General features: G+C 36.5%; 1 protein-coding gene across 11 annotated transcripts in view; it reads left to right on the top strand.

Annotated features, from left to right (window-relative positions):
- UBR3 (ubiquitin protein ligase E3 component n-recognin 3) overlaps positions 1-26547 on the top strand; it is a 109566-nt gene that overhangs the window by 24560 nt on the left and 58459 nt on the right. For all 11 annotated transcript variants that reach the window (XM_062604711.1, XM_062604710.1, XM_062604709.1 and 8 more), the window contains 15 exons: positions 1373-1503; positions 7258-7486; positions 11306-11485; positions 12100-12233; positions 13686-13772; positions 14381-14446; positions 14535-14624; positions 15453-15581; positions 15666-15718; positions 16210-16343; positions 16907-16994; positions 18327-18466; positions 21715-21811; positions 23399-23540; positions 26162-26266. In XM_062604711.1, the coding sequence (XP_062460695.1) occupies positions 1373-1503; positions 7258-7486; positions 11306-11485; positions 12100-12233; positions 13686-13772; positions 14381-14446; positions 14535-14624; positions 15453-15581; positions 15666-15718; positions 16210-16343; positions 16907-16994; positions 18327-18466; positions 21715-21811; positions 23399-23540; positions 26162-26266 (1805 nt within the window). The remainder of the gene's footprint in view (positions 1-1372; positions 1504-7257; positions 7487-11305; positions 11486-12099; positions 12234-13685; positions 13773-14380; positions 14447-14534; positions 14625-15452; positions 15582-15665; positions 15719-16209; positions 16344-16906; positions 16995-18326; positions 18467-21714; positions 21812-23398; positions 23541-26161; positions 26267-26547) is intronic.

Here is a 26547-nt window from a genome sequence, read left to right as displayed (position 1 = left end):
ACATGATACTATTTATGATCTTTTGCAATTTCCTGATATGTTTTGGGTTGATTGGTCACTTGACTGGGGAACTCTGACCTTTGGTAATGGTGGAAATTTGAGGTAATTCCTGCTTAAGAAATACTCAAATGCCTATCCTGTTTAGGATAGGCAGGATGCTATCCAGTGCAGTTCGTGAAGCTGTCCTACTACAGAGACGTGTCGGGTCTTTGTGGCTAGATGATGTTCAGCTTAAGTGTTTTTGAATCTCTGCTGATGGGAGCACTTCATATAGTCCCACTGGAATATGGCATTTGGGGGGTGCATGTGCATGTGTGCATGTCCCAGGCCTAGTTGATTTCTAGGTATAAAGGAGCATTATGATAATTGTTTTTCTTTAGTCCTTTTGTGTTACAGGAGTGAACAATACCTGTTGTAGTTTTAAATCATAAATAACCTTTTAGAAGAATGATGGTCAAGACTCTTTATATTTTAGTGTATTTTTTTTCAATGGATTTAATATGATTTATGCTTTGTCAAAGCCAAAGTTTCATGAACAGTTTATTCTAGCAGAGGTCAGTTTGTGCAGCTCTGCAATTGGGAAACTGATGCTTAAAAATGCAGCTGGCAGAATGCAAAGATGGCTTGATTCCTACTTAGGTACCCTACATGGATGTACTGTCAGCATGAGTAGGGGTCAGAGTGAATGGCCAGGAGTTAAATGGGGAAAGATGAGACTCTCTCTTCTAGTACCATCAGGAGCTAGTGCCTGGTTATCTGATTATAGTAATTTTTACGTTTAAAAAAACCCAAACAACAGGCAACCAACAACTGTGTGGTTGATCAGTCAGAACATATGATGCTTTAAAAATAAGAATAACTGATACATTATTGTTTCCATTTTGCTTGTTTAGAACTTTATAAACAGAATGTAAGTGTTCTTAGGTGATAGAACTCATTACTTAAATTATATTTTGTCATTTTGCTGTTTTAACTTCAGTTAAATAGTAGTCTGCATGAATAGTTTCAATTAAGTGGCTCTGTAAATATTGTGCATATTGCTGTGATTCATTACAGTTAGTAGAACTATTAGAGTAAGGTGATGTGGTTCAATGCAAACAATGAAGACTAGACTCTATGTGGTAGAATTGTACTAAGTACTTTCATTGGCTTCTCTGGGAGGTCCTTTTTATTGTTACAGACTGACACTACAGTGTTGGCCACGTTCATCTTCTCAGGGTTTCTTGAGGAAAAAAAAAAAGTACAGTGTGCACAAAGATGTTCTTAAATTTTTGTTAGTGAATTTTATATAAGGCGGTGCAACTACACTACCACTGCTTTTAGTTTTCATGATTATTACATTATACATCCCCTCCTCCAACCTTTTATGCAGATCAATCTATCATGGATGTTTTGAAGCATAAGTGTTTTCTAGAAGAATTATTATTTTGGACAATAAAATATGAGTTTCCACAGAAGATGGTGACTTTCTTACTCAACATGCTGCCGGATCAAGATTATAAGGTACTTGCCTTACTTCATTCAAACTTAAATGTCTTTATTTATTTTCATACTTACTGTGCCTTGCATGAGACCACATATGTTTGTATTTGAGTAATCAGCAGTACAATGCAGATTTTTTTTTTTTTAATCTTGTTTTGAGTATTCTGTTAGAAGGTCTAAAGTGTATAGTATCTGAAGAGAGGTGTAAGCAAAACAAGATGGATGATTCTGCAGCGGCAGTGTAAATTTTGGTGTAATGGTTCAGTTTTTTCCTTTTTGGCTGTTAGTACTTATTTGCATGTGTTGGACTTTATTTTGGTTTAATTTGCTTTGTAAATTAGTTTTTTTTATCAGTTAAAAGATGTGGACCAGCACTGAATGATTCCGTGGTGTGGTATGACTGGTAAATAATTGCGGCGACTTTGTTCCTGTTACAGCTGTTGTAGGCAGTGGTTTCTCTGTATAGACCATTACAGTGTGAGTGTTCTTGCTGCAGCTATGCCCTAGGTGCTTTTGGGAGCCTTCCAAGTGCTTCCTTACAGAGTTTTGCAGTTGTCCATACCAAGTGTCTCCTGGCCTGGAGTCATGGATACTGGATGTCATCTTCCTGTTTTAAATCTTGGTGTGCAGCCAGGTTTGGTTGTTTGCTCTACATGTTCCCAAGACCTAGTATACATAGCAGTCAGGCTTAACATTTTGCTCTGATCATGTCATACCTTTAAGCCATGCAAATATTTTGGACCTTCTTGATCCCTGCTGGGGATCTGCAAAGATGAAGAAATCCTAAAGTTCAGGCATGCAGGTTTCTTCAAAGATGTCTGTTTATAATAGGACAGCCCTGTATTCAGGCCCATTAAAAAACCTTGCTGTGTCAAAGCAAAGGATATGAAGATAACTTGGAAGGAAGAAAAAGATTAGATACAGGCTTTCAGCAATACTCTGTCCAGGTCAAGACAGCATTTTGATTTGGGATGCCAGCACAGATTCATCTTGGTCTCGGATTCAGCTATTACATGAAGAGACATGAGGACTATCTTAACTGATGATCCCTTGCCAAGAAGCTTGGTATTTGGAGACAGACCCATGTGGACATCCAGTTCCCCTGATCCATTGCCAACTAAACTCCTGCCTGTACTGCTGGTAGCATGCAGAGGAATCTGGTAAGTGTTGCTATGTTTACCTGTTTACTGTGCTGTGTAATAACAAATTTTAATGATCATGAGGTCTTCTTTCCTTTGACAATAAGCCACAGTCTTCAGTGGTTTTCTTCATTGTGTTTGTAATTTTTCTTCATTATGTACTGAGAAAAAGAGACCATGTTATATTTAGTTTCTCTACTGGCTGCCACTTTTGTCTGGAAATCAATCTGTCTAGCATCCATCTGTACAGTAATGTTTAATAATTAAATATTTTTTGTTACCCATTTTATGTTGTGTTTGATATAAACAGTTAATTTTTATGTACAAACTTCATTACTAGCGTTTGAAATCTTCTAGAATCTGTGTTGATTCTAATTGCTGTGGCTAAAAAGTGTTTTTCAGTAGTAAGGAAAGAGCAGGAAATGTATCACACAGCAATACTCGGGAAGCAACAACACCATTGTTTTCCCAAGATACCTGTGCTTTGTTGGAAAACTGTGTCAGTGATGCATGAATTCTAAACGTGTCTATGAGGATTGTGGCTCATTTACAGGGACTGGCTCTGCCTCTTACAAGTGTACAGAGAGAACATACCATTTTGGGATGAATTAGAAGAATGTTTTGTCTTCTAAGCTTCTATTTAGCTTTTATGAAGGAAAAGCTTGAATTCTTAAAACAGTAGGAACACCTGGAGGGATATAGGTATTTCCAAGTGATCTCTCAGCTCTCTGCTACTTTCTTGCATCCCAACTATACCATTTTTTTTTTGTCTCTGCACTTATGCAGTTGGTCTGATTCTTCATGAGCTGATTTAGCTCATTAAATAATTTCCAGTCATGATTTATTGAGCTAAATCAGCATACTTCTGCTAGGTAGGTTTTCTGATAAACTGAGTAAGCTAGCCAAACACTGAGCGCAGAGCTGGCTATCTGTGTATGTTCTGAAATTGCTTAAATCTCTGGCCTCTGGCCTAAACATCGTAGAGCTGACTGAATCCACCATGCTCTGAGCAGCACTCAGTGAGCCACCAGCAATCTCTGTTGCACAGATTCTTATTTAAATAGGAACACAAACTTCTCTTTTTAGGGTTCCCAGTATCGAAAAGAGGTGTTGAAAGGGGGGGCCTAAAACCCTGGGTTAACTTCCCCCCCTCCTGCCTTTTGCATTTGAGAGAGACAGCACATAACAGTGTGGTCTTTGCCTTACAGGATTTATGCCTGAGGCATCTGTTCCATCACTCTCTGACATTTGAAGCTTTGAAGACTTACAAGTGAAGAAAAAGAAAACAGAAGCTTTTTACCAGAGCTTGCAGGAAAATAGAGGTGTTATGGCATGGACAAGGTTGCTGCAAGAGGAAAAACAAAAGACCAGAGAAATAGAACTGACCTTCACGTGACCAAGGAGAAAGCAAAGAAGGAGTTGCCAATAAACAGGAAGCTGATGGAAAAGTGTAGATCATCTAAGAGCAGAGCCCTGCTGAAATCTGGAAAACTGGAAGTAGAGAAATGCAGAAGCATCTGGTAGAGAAAATGAATAAACAATTACCAGAAATGCACTGCCTTGTCAGGCACCTCCCATAGTGAACATTGAGGCAGCTATTATAGCAATAGGACTTCACTAATTCCTGGATATGCTGTTCTGCAGATTCTGTAGAAGAGTTTTTCCAGTGGAAATTTAGTTTTATTATGGCTGTCACCTGGCAGAACTAGCCTTTTCTTTGCATTGAGAAGATAAATATGGGAGATGGAAGTTCTAACTGAAACATGGGGTTGATGCTAGGCTTCTAAAAGTTCTGGGATGGTTGAGTGGCCACCAAGACAAAAGGCCAGATGAAAAAATAACTTTTGTATTTGCATAGGCTAGAAATTTAGAAGCTGCACAAGTTCTTAAGAGAGTTAATTAGTGAAGGTAATTAAATGTACAGAAAACATGCCTTAGGAAGCTACTTCTTGCAAATGGCTGCAAGCTGAGTAAGTATTTGGAAAGACATGTTATGTAAATATATGCATTCTTGCTCCATTCTTCATTTTTCCTTAGTTACGTATACAGCTTTGGCCACTCAAAGATAGCATACTGAGCTGGATGGACTGATTTGACCTCTATGGTTATTTTTATATATGGAATGCAGTTTACCACAGTATTTCAGCGTTTTAAATCTGGAAAGAAGTTTAGTGTGTTCCTCTCTGTCCTGGGTTCAGCTGTAACAGTTATTTTTCTCCTTCGTAGTAGCTGGTGCAGTGCTGTGTTTTTTGACTTTAGTCTGAGAACAATGCTGATAACACACCAGTGTTTTTAGTTACTGCTAAGTAATGCTTAACCCAATCAAGGACATTTTAGTCTCATGCTTTGCCAGTGCGGAGGGGCACAGGAGCCAGGAGGAAGCAGAGACAGGACACCAGATCCAAACTAGCCAAAGGGGTATTCCATACCACAGCACATCATGCCCAGTGTATAAACTGGGGGGAGTTACATGGAAGGTCAGATCACTGCTTGGGTGTGGCTGGGTGTTGGTTGGCAGGTAGTGAGCAACTGTGTTGTGCATCAGTTGTGTTTATTGTTTTATTTTCCTTTTCCTTTTAATTTTATATTCTCTCCCCTTGTTATTTCCCTTATTATTATTATTATTATTGGTGGTAGCAGTAGTGGGTTTGTATTGTACCTTAGTTACTGGACTGTTCTTATCTCAAGCAGTGGGGTTTACATTCTTTCTGTTCTCCTCCCCATCCCTCTGGGAGCAGGGGTTGGAATAAAAGGGGGAGAGTGAGTGAGTGGCTGCATGGCTCTGAGTTACTGGCTGGGCTTAAACCACAACACTCAAAATTTGAAAGGTTGGTTGTTTAGCTTCAAGGTGAATATAGAAATAATGCTTGTGTATTATGGAATCTCTATAATTATACCATATTGATAGTGAATCTACAATACTATCAGAAATTCAGTATTATCATAGAATAGTTAGGTTTGGAAAGGACCTTAAGATCGTCTAGTTCCAACCCCCCTGCCATGGGCAGGGACACCTCACACTACATGAGTGAGGCACAAAAAGTTTTGAGGTGTGCTGACTTTAAATAAATACATCCAAAATTTGTCCTTAGAGGGGAGCCATGTTTTTACAATGATCTTGAGTGTAGTGTTTAACAACTAAAATGTAGTTTCTACATCACAGAATCTAAGAATCCTATCTAAACATTATACAGTGTGAAGAAGTAATACAGAAATAAAGTGTACTTTTTTTACTAGCAGCATTAATATGCTAACTTTTTAAAATATCAGGTGTATCATTTGTGTCTGAGACTTAATATTAATAGCATGAACATCTTAATGCTTGTTTTAAGTGTCATTGCCAGTGATTAAAATAGTATCAAGCTTTAATTTAAAAGAAATCATATAATAGGTTGTTCTGCCTTGGAATACCAGAACAATACTATATTAACTGTGTAAAAGTATTGAGAATATGTCATTCCAAAAAAGCTTTAGCTGAAAATAATTACCATTGAGCTGTGTGCCATATGTACAAGGCACTCAATTATTACAGTATTTTCCGTCATTGTGAACCAGCTAAAGGAAGGCAAGTTAAGCTGTGTTGTCATGTTTTCTGCAGTGACAGCCTCATCACCATCCTGGTCTGATTTTTGCATGAGCAAATTTATTTTTGAGGATATTTGCTGGAAGAAGCAGTCTTTGTGCCCAAGAGCAGCGTTATGGCATCATGATATTTTTGGAAATATTTTCTAAATGAGAATAACATGATAGTGCTATAATAAAAATACGGGAGCACTGGGTCTGAGGCAGGTAAAATGAAGTATTGGTTTGTATGCAGTCTGGTGAAAACACAGCTGCCTGAGGGTGGTTTTAAAATTTCTAATTTTATGCTTATGAAAGGTTAGTACTTCCGAAAGGAAAAGGCAGGGGATTTTAGACTTTGAGCTGAAAATTTTCATCGCTACACAGCTTATATTATCTCTTCTGATGCAGCCAAGCAAGTCCAGATGGTGTTAATTCAGAACTTAAAGTACTAAGTGAGAAATGGTTTCAAAGCTGGCAGATATGCACACAATGTATATGCAGTGCAAAAGGTTGGTTTACAATGAAATTTGAGGCTAGTGAAGTGAGACAAGAAATAACCTACATGATATATCTACATGATGTAATTTAAATACATGTAGATTTAGATCTACATATATTGATACATTTAAATACCTGGTTTAAAAATCCCTGAACAGTTGTCTGAAGAATAGCAAAGCAACGCTTGATATTTTTTTAATATACAGCATATATAATTACTAATTTTTTACATCCTAAAACTTTACTGCTTTCATAGGTATGCTGAGATCTTATATTCCTGATTTCAGCATCTCTGGGGTTTTTAATGTGGAAAGTATAGAATGAGAAGATTAGATTTTGTGATAAGGTAGTAAAATTGGAGGCATAAGTTATCCCTGTCTATAGATTTATCTTTTCATGTGGACTGTAGAAACTAGACATGGGATACTTAGACCATCAGTTTTGCTTTGTCATAGCAACTGGTGTTTCCCAGGGTATGCCGATAGTATTTTTGTAAAGGATTATTTTACAATGAAAGAAAGCTGTAATTTTTGTATGGTGCTTGTTAACATAAAAATTTCTTTGTAATTTTCAGATTGCTTTTACAAAAACTTTTGTTCAGCATTATGCTTTTATTATGAAAACACTGAAGAAAAGTCATGAATCCGACACAATGTCTAATAGAATTGTGCATATCAGTGTTCAGTTGTTCAGCAATGAAGAGCTAGCACGTCAAGTAACAGAAGAATGTCAGCTGCTGGATATTATGGTCACTGTTCTGTTATATATGATGGAAAGTTGCCTTATTAAAAGTGAATTGCAAGGTAGGTTGATTTGTTTGTTTGCTTGTTTCCATGAATAAAAAAATTGATCATAGAGGAAATTTAATCGCTTTCTTTGGTAGTCAACCCACCCCCTCAACCTCTTCCCAAAAATGCACAGGATCTAGCAAGATATGGTAGAGGCTGAGTCTTAAAATTCCCTAGAAATACAGTTATCAAGAGCGACACTGATGTTTTATGCTTTGCTTTGTAGGGTTTTCTTTTGTAAGACTGTTACACAGTTAAGGATACAGAGGATTATCGCACAGGTGCTTCATTTGTTGGGTGAAGTGCATAAACATTCTTTGTGAAGCTCATGTTTGAATAAGAAATTATACATGCACCTTGAGACCCTTTATTAATTTAAAAATATTTTCAAGGTATTTCACAAGGTATTTGAAGTATTTACAATTGCTTTAATTCTTCTCACCTGTGCTTGTCTTAATAAAACTTGATAGAGCAGAATGATTTAATACTTTGGTTGACAGAGTGGCAATTTGAATTAGTGTACACTGTGTAACTTTATTAGTGAAAACAGCTGTCCTGTTTCTACCCTCCTTGTTTTAGCTGTCCTTATCTGAAAACGATGGCGTAACAAATCTTGCCAGCTTCTGCTTTTCATGCTCTCATGTACCAGGATGCTAATAGACTGCATACCTCTCAGCTGTCTTTATCCTTGTTTGAATTTGGACATACTCTCTAGATAGGCTGACTGCTGCTGCCAGATAGGTACCATCAACTTCTGCAGGAAATTCTAATTTTTCTTGTCTGAAGTATCCTTTGTTTCCAAGTCTGTGTATAGCCTAATACAGCACAACTGTACCAAAATGGGAAATCGTTGGTCATCTAGTGTCAAGAGTGCCCTCAGCTGCACTTCAGCAGGAAAAATTTTTCTATTGGCCTACATAGATTGCTTTACTGTATTCAGAGGAAAGTGTTGAATCTTTAACAGTTTGTATATGAAGTGACTTTTGCTTGCCATATTGGTGGAATGTAATTTAAAGCACACTTTTAAACATGTACAGAATGTTACTTATTGGTCAGAATGGGATGTTGCTAGCATGGTGGTAAGATTCTGTAATGGATCAGAATTTGCAGCCAAATAGAAAATGGCTGTGACTGTGATTAGACATTCTCTGAAGAAACTTCCTGGTAATTAATTTTGTAAGCTGGAGCTGGTTTATGAGAAAAGACTTGCCCCTGGAACAGCTATCCCAAGACATGAAGCTACTTGTTTCCATTCCCCAGCACCAATGATTTTTGTTAGCTGAGTCTCCATAATGGAATCTGTAAAGTGTTCTCAGTGTTTTCACAACTCTTCCTCCTTACTACTTTGTATAGAAGGGGTTGGATATACTGTAAAGTGACAGAAAAAAAATAGTAAAATACTTTATTGGTTTTCCCTCTGCTCTCATATTCTCAGCGTCCTTCTTTTGCAGTTCTGTGTGCTTGTATCTTGTGTTCAGTTCAAGGTATCTCTCGTGATGCTGGAAATAGTAAGAAGTCTGTTAGAACTCTGTGCTAGTGAGATAAATTGTGAAGAATTGTGTTTGTGCAACTAGTGCAAGCAAGTAGGTCATTTAGTATCTGATTGAGATGAAGTTTACAAATCCAGCCAATAGTTAGGTGTAGAAAATATGTTGGAGAGGAACATGGAGAACACGGAGCTGGAATTGTATCTGTTACAGCCGATTTAGTTTGTGTTACAGATCCTAATTGTCTTTTGGATAGCTGACACGTGTTAAAAGTATACAGTTCATGAAGGGTATTTGTGGATGCTAAGAGACAAACTCTTTTCATGAAACAGAGTTGACTTAGGAGCTGTGTTGATACCAACTTTGAAAGTGTTACTAGTTCAGATTACTGCTCTCAAACATGATGTGAAACGATGAGGAGGAGAAATACGGGTGCAGATGGTAACCCGGCTCCCTAGGAAGATTTATATCCTTATGGTCTTAGAGATTTTTTTTCCACTCTTCCAGAATTTTACTACTCCTGAACTTTTTATATGAGAAGAATTTCTATCCCAAGGAAAAAGTTGTTTTGGTAATGGTTCATCCTTTAAAAAAACCCACCTCTTTGACCTTGCATTAACCCTGGCTTGTAGAGTACTCTGGATAAGAAGCAATGCCACTGCCAGTTTGAAGTATTGCTGGATTTGTCTTACCCATACTCAGGCAGAGAATCAGCAGCATGTAACTGTTGGCTCTTTGAAGAGTCCTTCGGTGGGTTCAAGCAAAGACAGCCGAGATGTTACCCTGTTCTTCGACAGGCTGTGTGAGCATATGGGAACCAGGCCATTCAGCAACAAGACCTAGTTTCCTTTCTTCACAGATGTACCGCATAACAAGAGAGATGAAAGAGTATTTGATCAACTGTGGCAGAGAAGTTTGAGAAGCTCTGCAGAGCACTTCTGGGTTCCTGTTCCTTCCAGTGCTTCAGTGTAATAGACTGGAGTCAGTCTTAAGACCTGGAGCTCTGTATTAACTTATGGTAACAAGGAGGTATCTATTCACTGTTGTGTGCAACTCAGGCAGTGCGTTTTTCAGGATGAAATATCATTCATTTTTCAGACTGTGCTGTGCTCTTGGGAAGTAAAACTTTTCAAGATCAAAATATTGTATGAGTTCAAGTTAGAAAACTGTTGGCATGATAGGTAAGAGGGGAATTTGGTTTTGTAGTTTTTTGTTTTGTTGGTTGTTGTTTTGTTTTGGGTTGGTTTTTCTTTTCCCCTGCTACCAGTAAACTAAACCCAGGACACAACAAAATAGAGAAAGAGGGGAAAAAGAAGTATTTTCTTCAGTAGTCACAACAGAGGACAGGAAAAAAAGCTTTCATATATACCAAAGGGAGCCACTTCAGATACAGATGTGTCTCATCAGCTGGAGACTGGAGTTTCTTAATAACAGTCCTTTAGCTGTGCCTGTGCTGTAGTTATGACCCTTTCACTGTGTAAAGAGTAACTACAAGAGTCCTTTAGTGTATTTCAGCTGGGCAAAAGCCATGCCCGGGGCTGATCATCAGATGCAAGATTCTTGCTTCTGTTCACTTAAAATAGAATAGCAATTGACAGATAGGTGCTGGAAGATACTTTCTCTTGGACTGTGAATTTGGGACCAGTCCTGTTACCCTTCTGGTCTTTGCAGGGGTCCCTCTTATGAAAATCAAATAAAGAGATTTGTTTGGCAACCATGGAGAATGTACTTCTGTGCTTTGGGGGGAGGAAAGATACCTACTCCCTGCACCACCCATGTCTTCTCTTCTTTTGGGAACCTTGTTCTCCCCTAGTCTCTGGAAGGCTGCATAAACACTCTTTGAGTTCCAGCTTCAGAGTGGAAATGCTTTTCTCTGCTCTCCTTCTCAGACTTAACATGCCAGTATAGGTTTCGATACTGGATTCTTGTCTGGATGCTGTCAGGTGCTTCTTGCTGGAAGCGTGTCAAATTCAAAATGTGTTTCAGATGTTCATAATAGGAATTGTATTGCTTGACCTTTTTATGCTTCTTGCGAGTATTCAAAGAAGGCATAGCTGTGATGGTTTTACTAACGCACTGCTTTTCCAAGGTTGCAGTGTTCAAAGTCTGTGTGTCTCCTACTGAGTAGATCCGTGTTTCTCATCTGTGATGAGAAAACAGCCTCAGGTACCACAGAACAACCACTCTTCTTTTCTGCAGTTTTCTCTCTGTGTGTCTGATCACAGTGTTACATTAAATCCTAATTGTTATTTTTTGCATTATGTGGTATAATAACTTTATTTAAAAACTACAAGAAGAAAAATAAATACTTTTTCTTTTTTTCTTTTTTCTTTTTTTTTGAATCTAGATGAAGAAAATAGTTTACATGTTGTGGTAAATTGTGGGGAAGCACTACTGAAGAATAATACTTACTGGCCCCTGGTTAGTGATTTTATAAACATACTTTCACACCAAAGTGTGGCAAAGAAATTTTTGGAAGATCATGGCCTTCTGGTAACATGGATGAATTTTGTATCATTCTTTCAAGGTACGTGACTTTGATAATCAGTACTACTACAAGGATCTTAAGACAGCTTAATGTATGCAGTAGCAAAATCCTTACAATGACCTGTATGTAAATATGTAAGTCATTAGTATTCTTATAAGTCTGTATTCCTGCAAGGAGTATATTCTAGAAAGCAGGTAGACTTGAAAATGATCTAATGGATGTTTGTCTTGTGTGGACTAGTTAAAGAGCAATTGCATCACACTTGACTGAGATGCATGGTGTCAGAATTCTCAGGTTGTATTTAAAGGGCAAATCATAATTTGTGCTAGAGGTGTTTTACTGGTTAAGTTCTAAATTTAAATATTTGGTAAATTAATCTATGCATGTTAATGTCATCTGAACATCAAGGACTGCAGTTACTAGCCAGCTGAGAGCTGTTTCTCTTTTCTGCTCTATTTCTGTTCAAACTTTGATGCTTGTTCTCATACTTTATCCATTATTCTGCTGCTAGATGGGATAGCTTGTTACACTTTGTGGGTTGTTGGGTTTTTTTTGTCTTATGGTGCGTGTGAATGCATAATACTGAAGATAATGCATTCGACTTAGCTCTAGTTCAATATTTTAGTTGTATAACTCTGCTTAAATCTGTGAAGGTATGAATTTAAATAAACGCGAATTAAATGAGCATGTGGAGTTTGAATCACAGACATACTATGCTGCCTTTGCTGCTGAGCTGGAAGCCTGTGCGCAGCCAATGTGGGGTCTTCTGTCACACTGCAAAGTTAGGGTAAGACCAACATTTCTCTGTCATTATTCTTAGTTTTATTCATGGCTTACTCTAGGCTTGTTGAACGTGAAAGGTCTGTCTTTTTTTGTGTTTGGAAGGACTTGTTTTTTGCTGTCTTTTTCTACCAAATCTACTGTGATCAACTGGAACCCTGTGTATAGTGACTATAGAATTCGTGCTTGTACCTGATATATTGTCTCCAGAACTGGGACTACAAGTTCAGGATGTGTACAGTCATTCTGTATGACTGTATATATGGAATAATGGGATAAATGTCTCTGAGTCATTCCGTCTTTGTTTAGTGGAAAAGGAGATATATGTCATCCTAATGCGATTATAATGTTGATTATGTCTGTGAATAGGTGCTCTGTTATGATTGGTGATGCAGTTTTTATGGGTCTGTGTTGTTTTACTAACAACCTGACATGAAAGCCTCATAGATTCTCACATCTCACGGTCTCCTAACAAAGAGTTGCTACTATTTGCTAGACTGTAAGTTATATTAAGTTATAGTAAAAATCCACTAGCTTACAGGAATACTTAACAGGTGAAAAAATTTCTTATTGGTTATTTTTTACGAAATCGATACTTATCTTTGAAATTAGCTTTTTAAGATACAGTTTAAATCGGGCAGTTGCAAAAGCCTTTCCGTTATGTAAGTTATACTGACACATTATGAATATATCAAGTTAAAAGTTTAAACTATCTTTTGAAAACTGAATTACAACTTTAGCTTTTTGAAGCATTGCTTCTTTTTAGCTTAGGATTGGGAAGGGTCTGCCTTTTAAAACCTGTATGATTCCTTGCTCCATCTGTCTGCTTGTCGGTTGTGTTTTCACCACCATATTTGAATCTTTTGTTCTTTCTCAGTAAATTTGAAAGTGTTTTAGAAATTCCATAGTTTAATGTACTTGTTTAGTGAAACCTGATGGGTGGGAAGAGATTCCAGTTTGCGTTCCACAGGAGAGCGGATCCTGGCCACCATAGAGGGTGGAGCAGCAGGATGGGAGTGTGGCTGTTGTATTTCCTGATGAGAAAGGTGTCTGAGCCAGTCAGCACTTGCACAGTGTCTGGCTGGCTAAAGCACTGCTGGCTTTTGCTTGAGAAATGCGTCATACATGTCCTAAGACTGTGAGGCAGGTCTGGAGTCTTATGTTTAGGGGGAAGGGAAGATTAAAGGAAAAGTCCATTAAGAAGTCAGGCTTTGTAAGTTCAGCTCACAGATTGTTTTAGCTCCCACACAGCCTTCCCTTCTTCATATCACTGCTTTTCACCTGGAGGACAATGTATAGGTCTAGTCTTGAAATACAATTTCATGATTTAATCTGAAATATATTACAGTTTTTAGGGCACTGTTAGAGAGTTATATGACAATCATTTTTAATAGAAAAACAATGATGCTTACTTAAAACAGTTTTGGCTCATGTGGTACACTGGTTTCTCTTACTGCAGGAAACACAGGAATACACACGAAATGTTGTCAGATATTGCCTTGAAGCGCTTCAGGACTGGTTTGATGCTATCAACTTCGTAGATGAGGTAAATATCCCTAGTGAATTTAAGTGAAGTACTGTGAAAATCTGATTAAACTTCAGAGGTGATACACTCCCTACTTTCTCATCACCCCCTTAAATTAAATCATAGTTCTAGGTACTGAATAAAAAAGGATTGCCACGCTGAAATTAGAGTTTGTAGTTAATATTTACAATGTTATGTCCTACGATTGTTTCTTGTAGGTTCTTGGTAATTTAGATTTGCTGATGCTAGCTTAAATAGTGAGTCTTAAAAGCATTATCATTCATGTACTACTGTTCCAGTGAATGAGCTGAAGCAATGGCAAAACAGAAGTCCTCTTCTGATACGGTACTGGGAGGCAGTTTTGCCACTTTAACAAGTGATACTCCATCAGAGTAGTGTAGTTACCTACTGGGGATTTAGTAAGCGATTAACTACAGTTGTTTGACTAAGGAAATTTATGAATCATTAGGAAGTTCAGGGAATGAACTAATACGAAGTTAGTGGAAACTAGGACCATGAAATGTAGACATGCAAGATACTGTTCTTGGTGGTTGTGAAAAATCACTTGTAGATGTGTGTTTTTTTTCTTTTTAATATATGATATTAAAATATCTTTATTTTGCTTTCAGCCAGCTCCTAACCAAGTTACTTTTCATTTGCCATTGCACCGTTACTTTGCCATGTTTTTAAGTAAGGTAAGCACATGTTTTAGTCATGCAGATGGTGGAAATTCCCTGTTGAGTGTGATTGTTCAGTACAGTGTACGCTTGCTTTTGTTTCTAGGCCGTCAAATGCCAAGAGCTAGATCTGGATACAATCTTGCCAGATCAGGAGATGCTGATGAAACTAATGATTCACCCACTTCAGATTCAGGTACGGGCAGACTTCTGACTTTCCAGGTGTAGAGATATACAACAAAAAATAATTGCTGTCTGATTCTTTTAATCCCAGTCACTTAAACACATTTGTAAGTATTTAACAAGGGCTAGTATGTCTTAATTGGGGAATATCAAAATAAGCAATATGTGACAATAACATCTAGAATATACTGAGTAGTTAGGATTTTTTTTCCTTATTTCCAAAATTAAATATATGGTGTTAATTATCATACTCTGACAAATATGATAATAATACTCACTATAGCACTTTCAAAAGTTTAAGGAGAAAGTTTACTGACCCTTTGAAAACATGGCATTACGTGTTTATGGAATAGCTACCAAAGGAGTGCAAGTTGAGAAGAAACCTGAAGCTGAAAATTTCCTATCTTAAATTGAAAATGAGTTCAGGAATGGATGCACCCTACAATTTTTCTAAAATTTACGATTTGTATTTATTTATATGTCAGTGGTAATGAGCAGTATTTGTAATCACTGCTTTTACATCTAACTTTTTTGCCTTCATTTTTGGTGTACTTTTCAACATTTTAATAAATGCATAAATCATTTCATTGGCTTTGATAACTTTTGTTGTCTGAAATATGCTTTTATATGAAAGTATAGTATGTGTTTCATAAACTTGCAGTGGTTCCTCTTCATCCCTCACTCTCCAGAAGTATGCTGGTATAAAAAAGGTGTATGTATGAAGATGTAGTGTGTATGTATCTGTATGTGTAATAATATATTGATGATTTGCTAATGTTGACCTAAATAGCTGAATATTCCTGAAATATTTGTAACAACTTATTTTATTTTCCCTCAACAGGCAAGTCTTTCTGAAATTCACAGCAATATGTGGGTTAGAAATGGTCTACAAATTAAAGGGCAGGCCATGACTTACGTGCAGTCTCATTTCTGCAATTCAATGATTGATCCTGACATTTATCTGCTACAAGTAAGTTACATTTTCTGAGAAGCCAAGCCAATGCTTGTTTACAAATGAACTACTGAATCAAATGGATTTATTCTCTTTCCACAGGTCTGTGCCTCTAGGCTGGACCCGGATTATTTTATTTCATCTGTTTTCGAAAGGTAGGGTTAAGAGATGAATGTTCTTGTTCAGTGTTGTGCGAGCTGTTGACTAATTTATGCCATGTGAGAGAAAAGTTGCATAGCTGATACACATCTTCAGTGGTGCAACTCTGCCTAGCCAAAACTAACACTTAAGGGCTCTACCAAAAGAGGTTATCTCAAGGTGTATCCTTGTTTTTATATGGGATTGGCTTTTGATTCTGGATAAAACTGTTTGAGAACAGATTTATTTGCTTTAGCTTTTATATATTCATAAATATATAGGTATTTTCCTGTGGAATAAATACCACCACGGCACATTCCATAGTTAAACAAAAAATCCAAATTGAAAAAAAGAGGGTTTTCTTGTATGTTTGTATTACGCATTGCATTATGCATTTCATTTTGTATTAATTACGGGTTGCTGAATGAATGGAATCCTGAGTTTATTGTTACATTTCATATTGGTGTTTTAATGTTGGAGAATGATGACTTCAGTCTTTCCTATGTAGATTTAAGGTGGTAGATCTCTTAACGATGGCATCACAGCATCAAAATACAGTCCTTGATTCAGAGCATGAAAGGTCAATGTTGGAAGGAGCCTTAACGTTTTTGGTCCTTCTGTTAAGTCTTCGTTTACATTTAGGTAAGAATTGCTGCTTTAGGAGTACTTGTATGTAAGTAACATGCCTGTTTATATTCAACATTTAGTAGCTACCATGAAGCTGATTAATCACATAGTAACTTAAAGCATTTGATACTTGGTTTCACTTTTGCCACTTCCTGAATTACTGTGAGGGTGGTGAGACACAGTGGAACAGGATGCCCAGAGAAGCTGTGGCTGCCTCATCTGTGGCAGTGCTCAGGACCATGTTGGTTGAGGCTTGGAGCAACCTGCTCTAGTGGAAGGTGTTCCTGCCCATGGCAAGGGGGTTGGAACTAGATGATCTTTAAGGTCCCTTCTAACCCAAACGATTCTATGATTATACATAGAAATGTGGGGAAAAAAACTTTAATATAAGTGGGCAATTTATATATGTGATCATCCTTTTCAGAAAGACAGCAGGTTTACTTTGTGCCTGTCTTTCCTGACTGAGAATTTGTTAATGTTTGTATCAAGTTTAACTTGCATTTAATGATAAACATATAGCTGAATGTGTGTTTTAAAATCATGTTATTTTAATGGCTTTTAAAATTTTACCCTTCTAGGAATGACAGATGATGAGATCCTCAGAGCAGAGATGGTTGCCCAGCTCTGTATGAATGACAGGACACACAGTTCATTATTGGATCTTATATCCTTGGAATATGTTAATTAATGTGCACATATGAGAATGACAGATACCTGGATAGTAGTAGGATTTTTGAGCTTAAAACATGTTTCAGCTTATGTAGTTATAAAAAATCATGTGAAGGTGTGTTTGCATGTACTTATCAGCAAAGGCATTTGCTCCAACTTTGTTTTTTCTTGCAAAAAATAGTTTTAATATTGATCCAAAATGCTGAACTGCTGTTTTTATTATTTTTTAAACAGTACAGAAGTCTTTTAGGTGTGAGGTGATAAGTCTGTTTTCCAATAGTATTTTTTAAAGTTTAGCCAAGCATAACCTTTATCTGGTTATGATTTGAGCCTTCATTTATTGCTAATTTTATGACAGTATAAAAAGCAGCCACTCTATGCTATATTGGTGTTTGCTATCCATAGCTAAAAATGCAAATAATAGCAATTCTGAATGCTGCTTTGAAATGAGAGGGAAATGTGTATGTCATGGGGGAAGCATCTTACTTGAAGAACAGGAAAATCTAGTAAGTCTTTCTGCACAGTGAAATATGGTTCATGTTCCCAAACAGTTGAATGCAAATGCTCAGGTCTTAACTGCTATCAGTGTATTAGGCTTTGTAGGCAAATTAAATGGCTTGTGGTGATTGTCCAAAAGAGCCCAGGGATAGGCAGCGCAAAATACTAGGAATTTATAAAGATGGGAAAGAAGATAGTTAAAAATGTTACAAAAATTATTATTGCAATACCACTTAGTGACTCGATCACTTAAGTATGTAAAATAAGCAGATCACTTAAAGTGATTCACTTAACTATGTAAAACAAGTAAATAATTTCTACAAGCAATCACGTTTCCTTATTTGTAATTGCTGCTTGTGATTTGGGGTAATGCCTGTAGGTCACTTGAGTGTTGCTCCCAAAAATGAGAAATAGCCAATTCAAAATGGAGAATTACTTAGTGTGTTTATGGATCCCAAACTGTTTACTGCACTTGGCTGTAAATGTAAAATATTCTTGCTATGAAGAGAGCCAAAGTGTTGGTAAATAAGGGCAAGTATAAAAAATTTATATATACTACAGATAGCAGTTCTTATTTCTCATTTAATACTTCTCTTCAGCCAAGCATGTAGCAATTGGCTTGCTTTAAAAAGTTTAGTGCTTAAGAGGAGTTGATTCACTTCACTAATAGTTATTGTTCTGTAGCAGCTGGAGCATACAGACCTCTTGTGGTAAACACAGAGCACTGCCGAAACAGCCTCTGAAATGAGTGACTGAAATTGTTAAGAGGGGAGTAAGATGCTGTGTACTGCAACTAAGTTAACTTTGCTTTCCTTAACACAAACATTACATTCCAGAAAACCCCAATCCTAAAAGTGGTATTATTCCAGGAAGCTTAAGCTTTGAATCGGTCTTGTCAGCAGTTGCTGATTTTAAAGCTCCTGTTTTTGAACCTGGAGGTTCTATGCAACAAGGAATGTATACACCTAAAGGTACAGTAATCAGTATCCTCTTGTAAAATACTCGGTGGTAAGATGCTTATCCAGAGGTTTCTTTTTTAGGAAAACAAACAAACAAGTAGAAAAGCCCAACTGATGAATAAAAACTCTGCCTCACCTTCCTCACAAAAACCCCAAACTACCACCACCAAAATCCCACAAAACTTGTTTGACTTTTTCATGATTGTCTGTCTCTTCTGTTGAAAAGCACTGCTAAAGACTGTTGGTAGGTTTTAATAATTTTATTTTGATCTAGAGTGAAAAGGAGCATCTCATATTAATCGAGTATCCTTAGAAAACAAGGGAAATAAAGGAGAACTGAAAAATTGTTATTTATATTTCACTGGTCTGCATATGTCATTACTCATGGGATTTAAAAAAGTCTGATTTACATTCTTCAGTCTACAACTGTTAGCACTAGTGAGGTGTCAGTTGCAAAGATACTGTCTATGAACTCTGCATTTTCATTAATAAAGGTACCATGATATATAATTCATTCTTTTGCATTGCTTAACTGTCTTGGTATACTGTAACATTTTTCCTAGTCAATAGTGAGGGTCTAGAGCAAAGTTCAAGGTGGACAGGTTACAGAATATTGTTCTGTAATTCTACAACGCATACAGCACAAAAATGACAAGTTTTGTCACCCAGTCAACTCATCATCTAAATCGGACTTGACACAATATTGGTATATCGAAGGAGAGGAAAAACTTAGCAACTCAGTGTTCCATTACTGTTTCCTGTCACTGAGCAGATAAGCCTGTAGGAATTTGAAATGCTCCATGTGTTCTGGTTGTGCTTCAGCTCATGGCAAAGCTGAAGAGGGATTAACTCCTTCCTCTCCTGTGTACCTCCCTTGAGAACTAGAAGGGTTTGGTCTGACAATCTTGAAACCATTTGGTTTGTAGGCTGTGTTCTTTTGTGGTTTTTGTTGTTGTTAGTACAGTATTAGTTCTCAAATTAACTTGTTTGCTATTTTTTTGTACTGGTAAATTGATGAGTCAGCCAAGCTCTCACTTTGTACACAAATGAACAACCAGTGAGGTAATTTTGTGAAACTTCACTTTTCGGAATTAATTTGTTCTAGTTCCTTGATGTGTAATTAGGCAGCTTAACACCTATGTATTTAAAATAAATTTATTTTAATGTAATGTAAACTGTGTTTCCTTATGCGGTGTCTGTTTTTTTCTTGAGCTTGTGACATGCTGGTCTTTTTTTGTGAAGGAAAAAAAATAAGATTGATAGTCAATTATAAAACTTCAGGGAGCATTATAGTTGGTTTTGGTTGGTTGGTTTTGGTTTTGAGTTTTGAGTTTTGGGTTTTTCTCTTTATTTTTGTATTTGGGTTCTTTTAACATATTTTACTTCTAGAATAGGTTGTTTATCTTAATGTGTTTTGGTTGGTTTTTTTTAAGTATCTCATCTATGGCAGTGAATATTGAAGTGATTTGTAACACTATGTAAAATCTCTTTTTCTTACAGTAATACAAAACTGAAAGAGCTTCTGCAGAAATAAAGCCAGTATGGTTTTCTTGTGTATTATAGTGTTTTAAGTGTTACAATCTTTGTAAGACTGTATAGGTTCCCAAAAAGAACGATGATACTCCAGTTGCTTTTAAGAATTGTAGTTTGTGGCCTGTCACTCTTTAAGCAAGTCACATAGAGATTCATTTCTCCTAATCCTTGGCTTTCCTAAATTTAGGGGAAAAATCTACTTTATGATCACTGAAGTCCCAGATTCTCCTTCAATTAACCATCAGTTTGAAAAACAGGGCATAGTTTTTCCTGTTATCTGTGGATTTGTATGCTGAAGGTGCTAAGTGTGTCCATTTCTAATACTCCCTATATGGTCACGTAGTCCTTTCTCCTAGTTGTGCACTAGCAGCCCAAACAAGCTTGGTCTGTGTTTCAGACTGCAGTAGTAAACTATGTCCAGAAAAAACCTGATTTTTTGCAAGCTAAATTTGATCGTATTTCATACATAGTGCAAACTATGCTAAGTGTTCTCTCTCAGCACCATATGAGTGTATCTGTAGAACTGCTAACAGTAGCAGGGGTTAATAGGAGGATAGACTGTTTGTCTTCCTGCCTGGGGGAATTTAACTGCTAAAGCTGCTTAGTTTTGCCTGTGAAAACTTTAAAGAATGTTGTAAGCACTTGGTTTGTGTTATACCTGCTGGTGGAGCTAAAATTCTGTACCTACTGGGTTTCTTCTTCCTTTTATGGCGTCACTGTATCTTGCCTTCAATTGCTGTGCTACCAGAGCTAAGGACTTCAAAGCAATTAATAGAATGAACATCTTAATTTGGCTTTAGGTTGGAAACTTAGTTTTATTTTATTAAATAACTTGTAAATAAAAAATCTGTTAAAAAGGATATTTTTGTAGTCTGTTTTGACTTTCCTGTTTGTGATTGCTCTGAAAAGCCACTCTGCATGTTGCTTTAGAGCTACGGAATTAAACAGAGATAATGAAGATTTTAATCCCAAAATAATGCATAGGTTTTAGTTTTAAAACAAAGGCATGTTTGTAAATGGATTGGGCATAACTGTTTTTGGAGAGGAAGGTTGCCCATTTTCAAGACTGAACAGAAAATTGTATTGTAGTCATTTGGTTCATTGCATTTAGTAGTTAAATATCACCTACATGCTAACTGCTCAGCACTCTTCTTGTTTTCAAGAGGGCTTATGCTTATTAAGTACCAAATGAAAAGTGTTGTAAGCCTTTTCTTACTTGTGCTTGCAAATTTAAAAGAGCAAAACAAGATGCGTACTGAAAGGTGTTTTTTTGGTACTGCCTTCGTGTACTTAAAATTGGATAAATGCACTTAATTTTTAAATTTAATTTAATTTTAATATCCTCAGCATATATTGCAACTGTTAGTTTACCAGAAATATCTTACTTTTCTTTTTATGTTTTATCCCACATTGTAAATTTTTACATAACAGAAAGGAAAAAGATAAAGTAAAATAAAGCTTGTTAACAGAAAAGATCTATTGCCTTAATAGATTGTTAATTTATTTTTTTTGCTTTGGAACTAATAAAAATTTCACCAAAGATACTGTTCTGACCACCAATGCTAGTAATTATTAGTTCAGTAAGTATTATTAATAAGAAATATTAATATTACTGTATGTCATTTCAGAAATTACTATATAGCAAAAAGCTAGTGAAGAAGAGAATCTAGAATAAGTTATAAGGTCTTTAAAGAGAATTTTGACATGTAACTTCTTTCAAACAACAGGTGAAGTTTGGGATAAAGAATTTGACCCAGTCATGGTAATACTTCGAACGGTTTACCGTAGAGATGTGCAGTCTGCAATGGACAGATACACAGCATTGTAAGTTGGATCGTTTTTAGAAGTGTAACATCCTATCATTGCTCATTGCACAATAATATTTTTGTTTTCACTGTCTGGTAGCACTGATCATGTACCAATGTTTTCAGGCCTCCGATTTGCCCTTGAGTAAATAGTTTATAAATGTCGAAGGAGTATCAGGGCTTCGGTTAGCTTAGTCTGTTTCTCTTCTGTAAATATTTAGAAATACATAGGAAGTGCCACAGACTAAGTAGTGAATGTCATCCCAGATGAAATACGTAACCAAAAGTTAATATTTAAAAATCAGTTACAAATTACTTAAAGAAAGCAGTCTTACCTATTTTTATTTTACATTTAGGTACATGAAGCACAGTATTACAGTATTCTGTGTTTTGAAATAATACTGAAGACAAGTGTTTTTCTGTGTATTCCCCCATTGCAGAAACCACAGGTGAATTAAATACTGATCTAAATACAGGAAAAAAACATTTGTGGAACTCTCTTAAGTTCTAAGAAGCAACATTATTTGGTCTTAATTCTGTTCCTTAACATTCCATCCCTTACAGCTTCTTATCCTTATAGATTTTGATTTCAGGTAATTTAATTTGGTTGTCTCTTTTTTTGCATACCTTGGGAGTAAAAAACAAGGTTAAAAAGCCCTTATAATAAACTTAGTGAAATAATCCTCTGCCCCTGTGATCATTTCATTAAGTCAAAGGGTCATCATAAATGTACACTGTAAGGAATTTTGAATGGAGTAATGTTCTATTGAATAACTGCATTATTCACTGAACTGGATTCCAGCTCCTTATTAGAAATTTGGGTCCATGTTGAACTTAACACAAATTCACAGATATGGTAACACTGGTACTGTCAGCTATAGCTAATGTTAAAGCTGGAGAGGGACTTCTTACAAGGGCATGTAGTTCCAGGACAAGGGGAAACGGCTTTGAACTAGCAGAGAGTAAATTTAGATTAGATGTAAGGAAGAAATTCTTCTGTATGAGGTTGATGAGGAACTGGAACAGGTTGCCCAGAGAATCTGTGGCTGCCCCATCCCTGGCAGTGTTCAGGGCCCGGCTGGATGGGGCTTGGAGAAACCTCGTCTTAGTGGAAGGTGTCCCTGCCCATGGCAGGGGGGTTGGAACTAGATGAGCTTTTAGATCCCTTCCAAACCATTCTGTGATTCTATGATTTCTATGTTCAGAGTTTCCTGGTATTGCCTGTAATCCATTCCTACAGATGTGAGATTTCTACATTCAGTGTCTGACTAACATGTGGATATGGGTGAAGTGAAAAGTTTTCTGCCTCTTTGATGTGCCTCTTAGAATGAAAATGGAATTCTTAAATTCATAGCTTAATTTAATTGCAGTAATTGAAAATTCATTTAACTTTATAAAGAAAGGTCATTTAAATCAGTGGTAATCCACAGAAAAATAAGAATGGGTTCAGTTTGTGTATGTATTCCTGGTTTTGGAATGCTGCCTTAGAAATGCTCATCAATTCTAAAGTCAGTCTAAACAAAAAGAATGCAGGATAGTTACCTGTAATGGTGGCTGTTGTCTACATTATTGTAGTGTTTAACATAAGTCTCATTTCTTTCAACAGTTTAAAGCAAAGTGGTAAATTCCCTGGGAACCCATGGCCTCCTTACAAGAAGAGAACACCACTGCACCCAAGTTACAAAGGTCTCATAAAGCTTTTGCACTGTAAAACTCTGCACATTGTACTGTTCACACTTCTTTATAAGGTACAGTCATAATTCTCATTTAGTATCTTATTTCTGTTTTTTTCAGAACAGGAGTTCTTAGAAGCATGATACTTGAATAGATCATTTGGAGTTGTCAGGTTTAAATTGATATAAGGTTTGTTGGTTGGTTGGTTTTCCAAGTCTAGTATGATGATGTTTTTCAACCATTTTCATGATTTCATGAATGATTATTTCATATATACATACACTAAATCAGGTACCCCAGTGGATTAGCAGTTCTACTCTGGAGAGCTATCTTAACTGTCAGAGTTACTATTTGAGTTGTTGCTCCTTGATAGTTGCAGGGAGCATAGTGGTGTGAGTAGTGTTACTTTGGCTCCCACTGCAGTGTTTTAGGGCATCAGCAGCCTCTGCAAATATATGCAGTCTCGATGGCTTTAGATCCTCGGTGACAGATATGCCTCATAACTGCAGCTGGTTCTAACATCACTTCCCAGGCACAGTTCTGGCTTTTGATAATGTTATAGCACTTGTTTTTCAGGACTAATTGATGCCTTTAAATTGTGTTTGTTTTGTCTTTGGCAGTTGGCTGCCCTTTTTAAGAGAAAGACATCCTTCTTGAAGAGTACATTCGTCAGAAAATTTTGAATGTGTCTTTGTATTTGGAAAGTGTTTTCGCAGCACTGTGCTGCAGATGCAGATGAGGGCCTATAAGAAGTGGTTTGATTGAGTAGTACTTTTCCTGGGCAGACATTCCTTTTGTGCTGTCTTAAGTGCTCCCAGCTCCCCTAAAGCTCGTTTCATTTCACTGTTAAACTTCAGCTGAATAGAAAATATTTGTAAAATATAGTAAAAATGTGCTATTTATAAAAAGCTGTGCTTATTCCCATGAGTTGTTACAGCTGATTTCTTTCTGTAATGAAGTATCTTGTAAATTGTCAGTATACCGTTGAAATGAATGACTTAAGATTTTACCGGAATTCATGCAATAGATTTCACCTTTATGTCAGAAAAGGAGTTTTTCTCAAGAGCTTCTTATTGTTTTCACATTAATTACTTCAGTAAGCTGTAGGTTTGACTGTAACTAGTGTAATTTCAAAAAACTCCCTTAAAAGAATATATAAAAATGTTACTATTTTACTACTAATTCTCCCTTCTCCTTACATGCCATCCTCTTATGAATAATACTCATTTCTCTAGTAGCCTGTCTACAATGAAATTTTCAACATATTTTCTCATCCTCTTTTTTGGTAACTTGCAGGCTCTTGCCATTTTCTTTCCCTTAAGTCAAAAGCTTTTATCAAGAGAAAAGCTGTTTGGGTTTTTAATTTCAGCAGCACTGCTTCTTCCTCTCAATGCATTGAAAGCTGTTTTAGAAGAAAGATATGGGCATTTATTAAATTAAAGATAAGGTTATTTAGTATTTATAATTAAAAAGGATTATGTGAAGATGGTTGTGAGCTAAATTAATGTTAACACTTCTGGTGTTTCCAGTTATCTAGGCATTGCTTATAAGACTAGGACTTAAAGGCCTTCTGGTGACTAGTCACGTGAAAAAAAGAGGGGAGGGTGGGAGCAGCTCTTCGCTTGTACCTGACAGTAGTGGTATCTGTGTGGCTATATCTGGCAGCTTGATGTTAAATTGAATTGCATCTTGAGCTAGCAATAGTTTGAAGGTACGAGTTTGTTTGACTGGAAAGATGTAAAGTTAAATTTTGCTTTTGTGGTGATGCTCAAAGGTCAGTTTTTTCTAAACCTCAAAATAATTTTTAGTAATCTTAAAAAAAAATTATAAAACCTGAGGGTGCGAAGTGTGTTGTCCAGAAAACTTTTGTAAGTTAGATATAGTCAAATCTTAAAGGGCTGAGTGGAATAATGATTTCCTGTCTTTTAAATACAGCACTGCTTTTGATCCATCACATCCACATCTTATTTTGTAGTAGTGCTCCATTGCTATTATTGAAGAGCTATATTAATGTTGTTACTCTTACTGTTCTTGGCTTACTTAGAAGTTTATGTTGGGGGTTTTGTTTGTTCCTTTTTTTTAATCCTATAGCATAATCAGGTATTGTGCTGGAGCATTCAATCATAACAAGAGCGAAATGTAAAATATCCTGCTGATGTTTCAGAGTAGGTATTCCAGGAAATTGAATAGGAAATTCACTGCTCTTGAAAATAATTTTTTCCTAACCATATCTTTGTGCATATGATAGGGCTTAGAAAGTGTTACTGTGCAACAAAAAGAAAACTGTTTTACATGCTGGAATTGGTGCTCAGTGTCAACCCGGAATACACTGAGGTAGCAAGTGGTGTTACTGTGTTCTGCCTGTCCAGTCTTTTCTTTTTAACTGATACTTGTGTATCATGATAGAAACAAACAAAAAAACCCCAAAACAAATCCAGGCAAAAATCAATATATATGACTCAAGACATTCTTCTACCTTTCCTAGTGTGGCCAACCTGGAAGGACATGCTCTGAGGCATTATTTGTAGGTAGTATACTGAGCTACTGTCTTTACCATCTAGTTTGTTAGAGCTGTCCGTCAGGTTTTTAGCAGTTTTGGGTTTTGTTTTTTTGTAATAGGGATTGTGAAACTCTCAAAGGTGAAAGCTTCTAACATGTGAATGTCTTCTTTTTTTTCTTCCCCCCCCCCCCCCAGATATTAATGGATCACCAGAATTTATCAGAACATGTGCTGTGCATGGTTTTGTATTTGATTGAGCTGGGACTGGAAAATTCTCCGGAACAGGAGTCAGATGAAGAGGTAAGAATAAACTCTTTTTCATTAAAATATAAAAGTATTGTCTAATGATTCCGTGTTCTTTAAAAACAGATGTTTATTAAAATTATAATTTTACCATGGGAATAAAACATCTTTACTTAAGCAGGAGGAAACTTTCAACAGCTTCTGTATATATAACCTGGTAACACAGATTGGTTACATCTTTACTACTCTGTAAATTAGTACATGAAATTGGATGCAAAAAAAATTTAAAATTATTGATTATGAAGCTTGCTTAAAATATCTGGATTTTTAACTGAAAT

The sequence above is a fragment of the Pezoporus occidentalis genome, unplaced genomic scaffold (assembly GCF_034315485.1).
Source record: "Pezoporus occidentalis ecotype Australia unplaced genomic scaffold, CSIRO_AGI_Poc_V1 ctg88, whole genome shotgun sequence".
In the NCBI taxonomy this organism is placed as follows: domain Eukaryota; kingdom Metazoa; phylum Chordata; class Aves; order Psittaciformes; family Psittacidae; genus Pezoporus; species Pezoporus occidentalis.
This window is presented reverse-complemented; position numbering and strand designations above follow the sequence as displayed.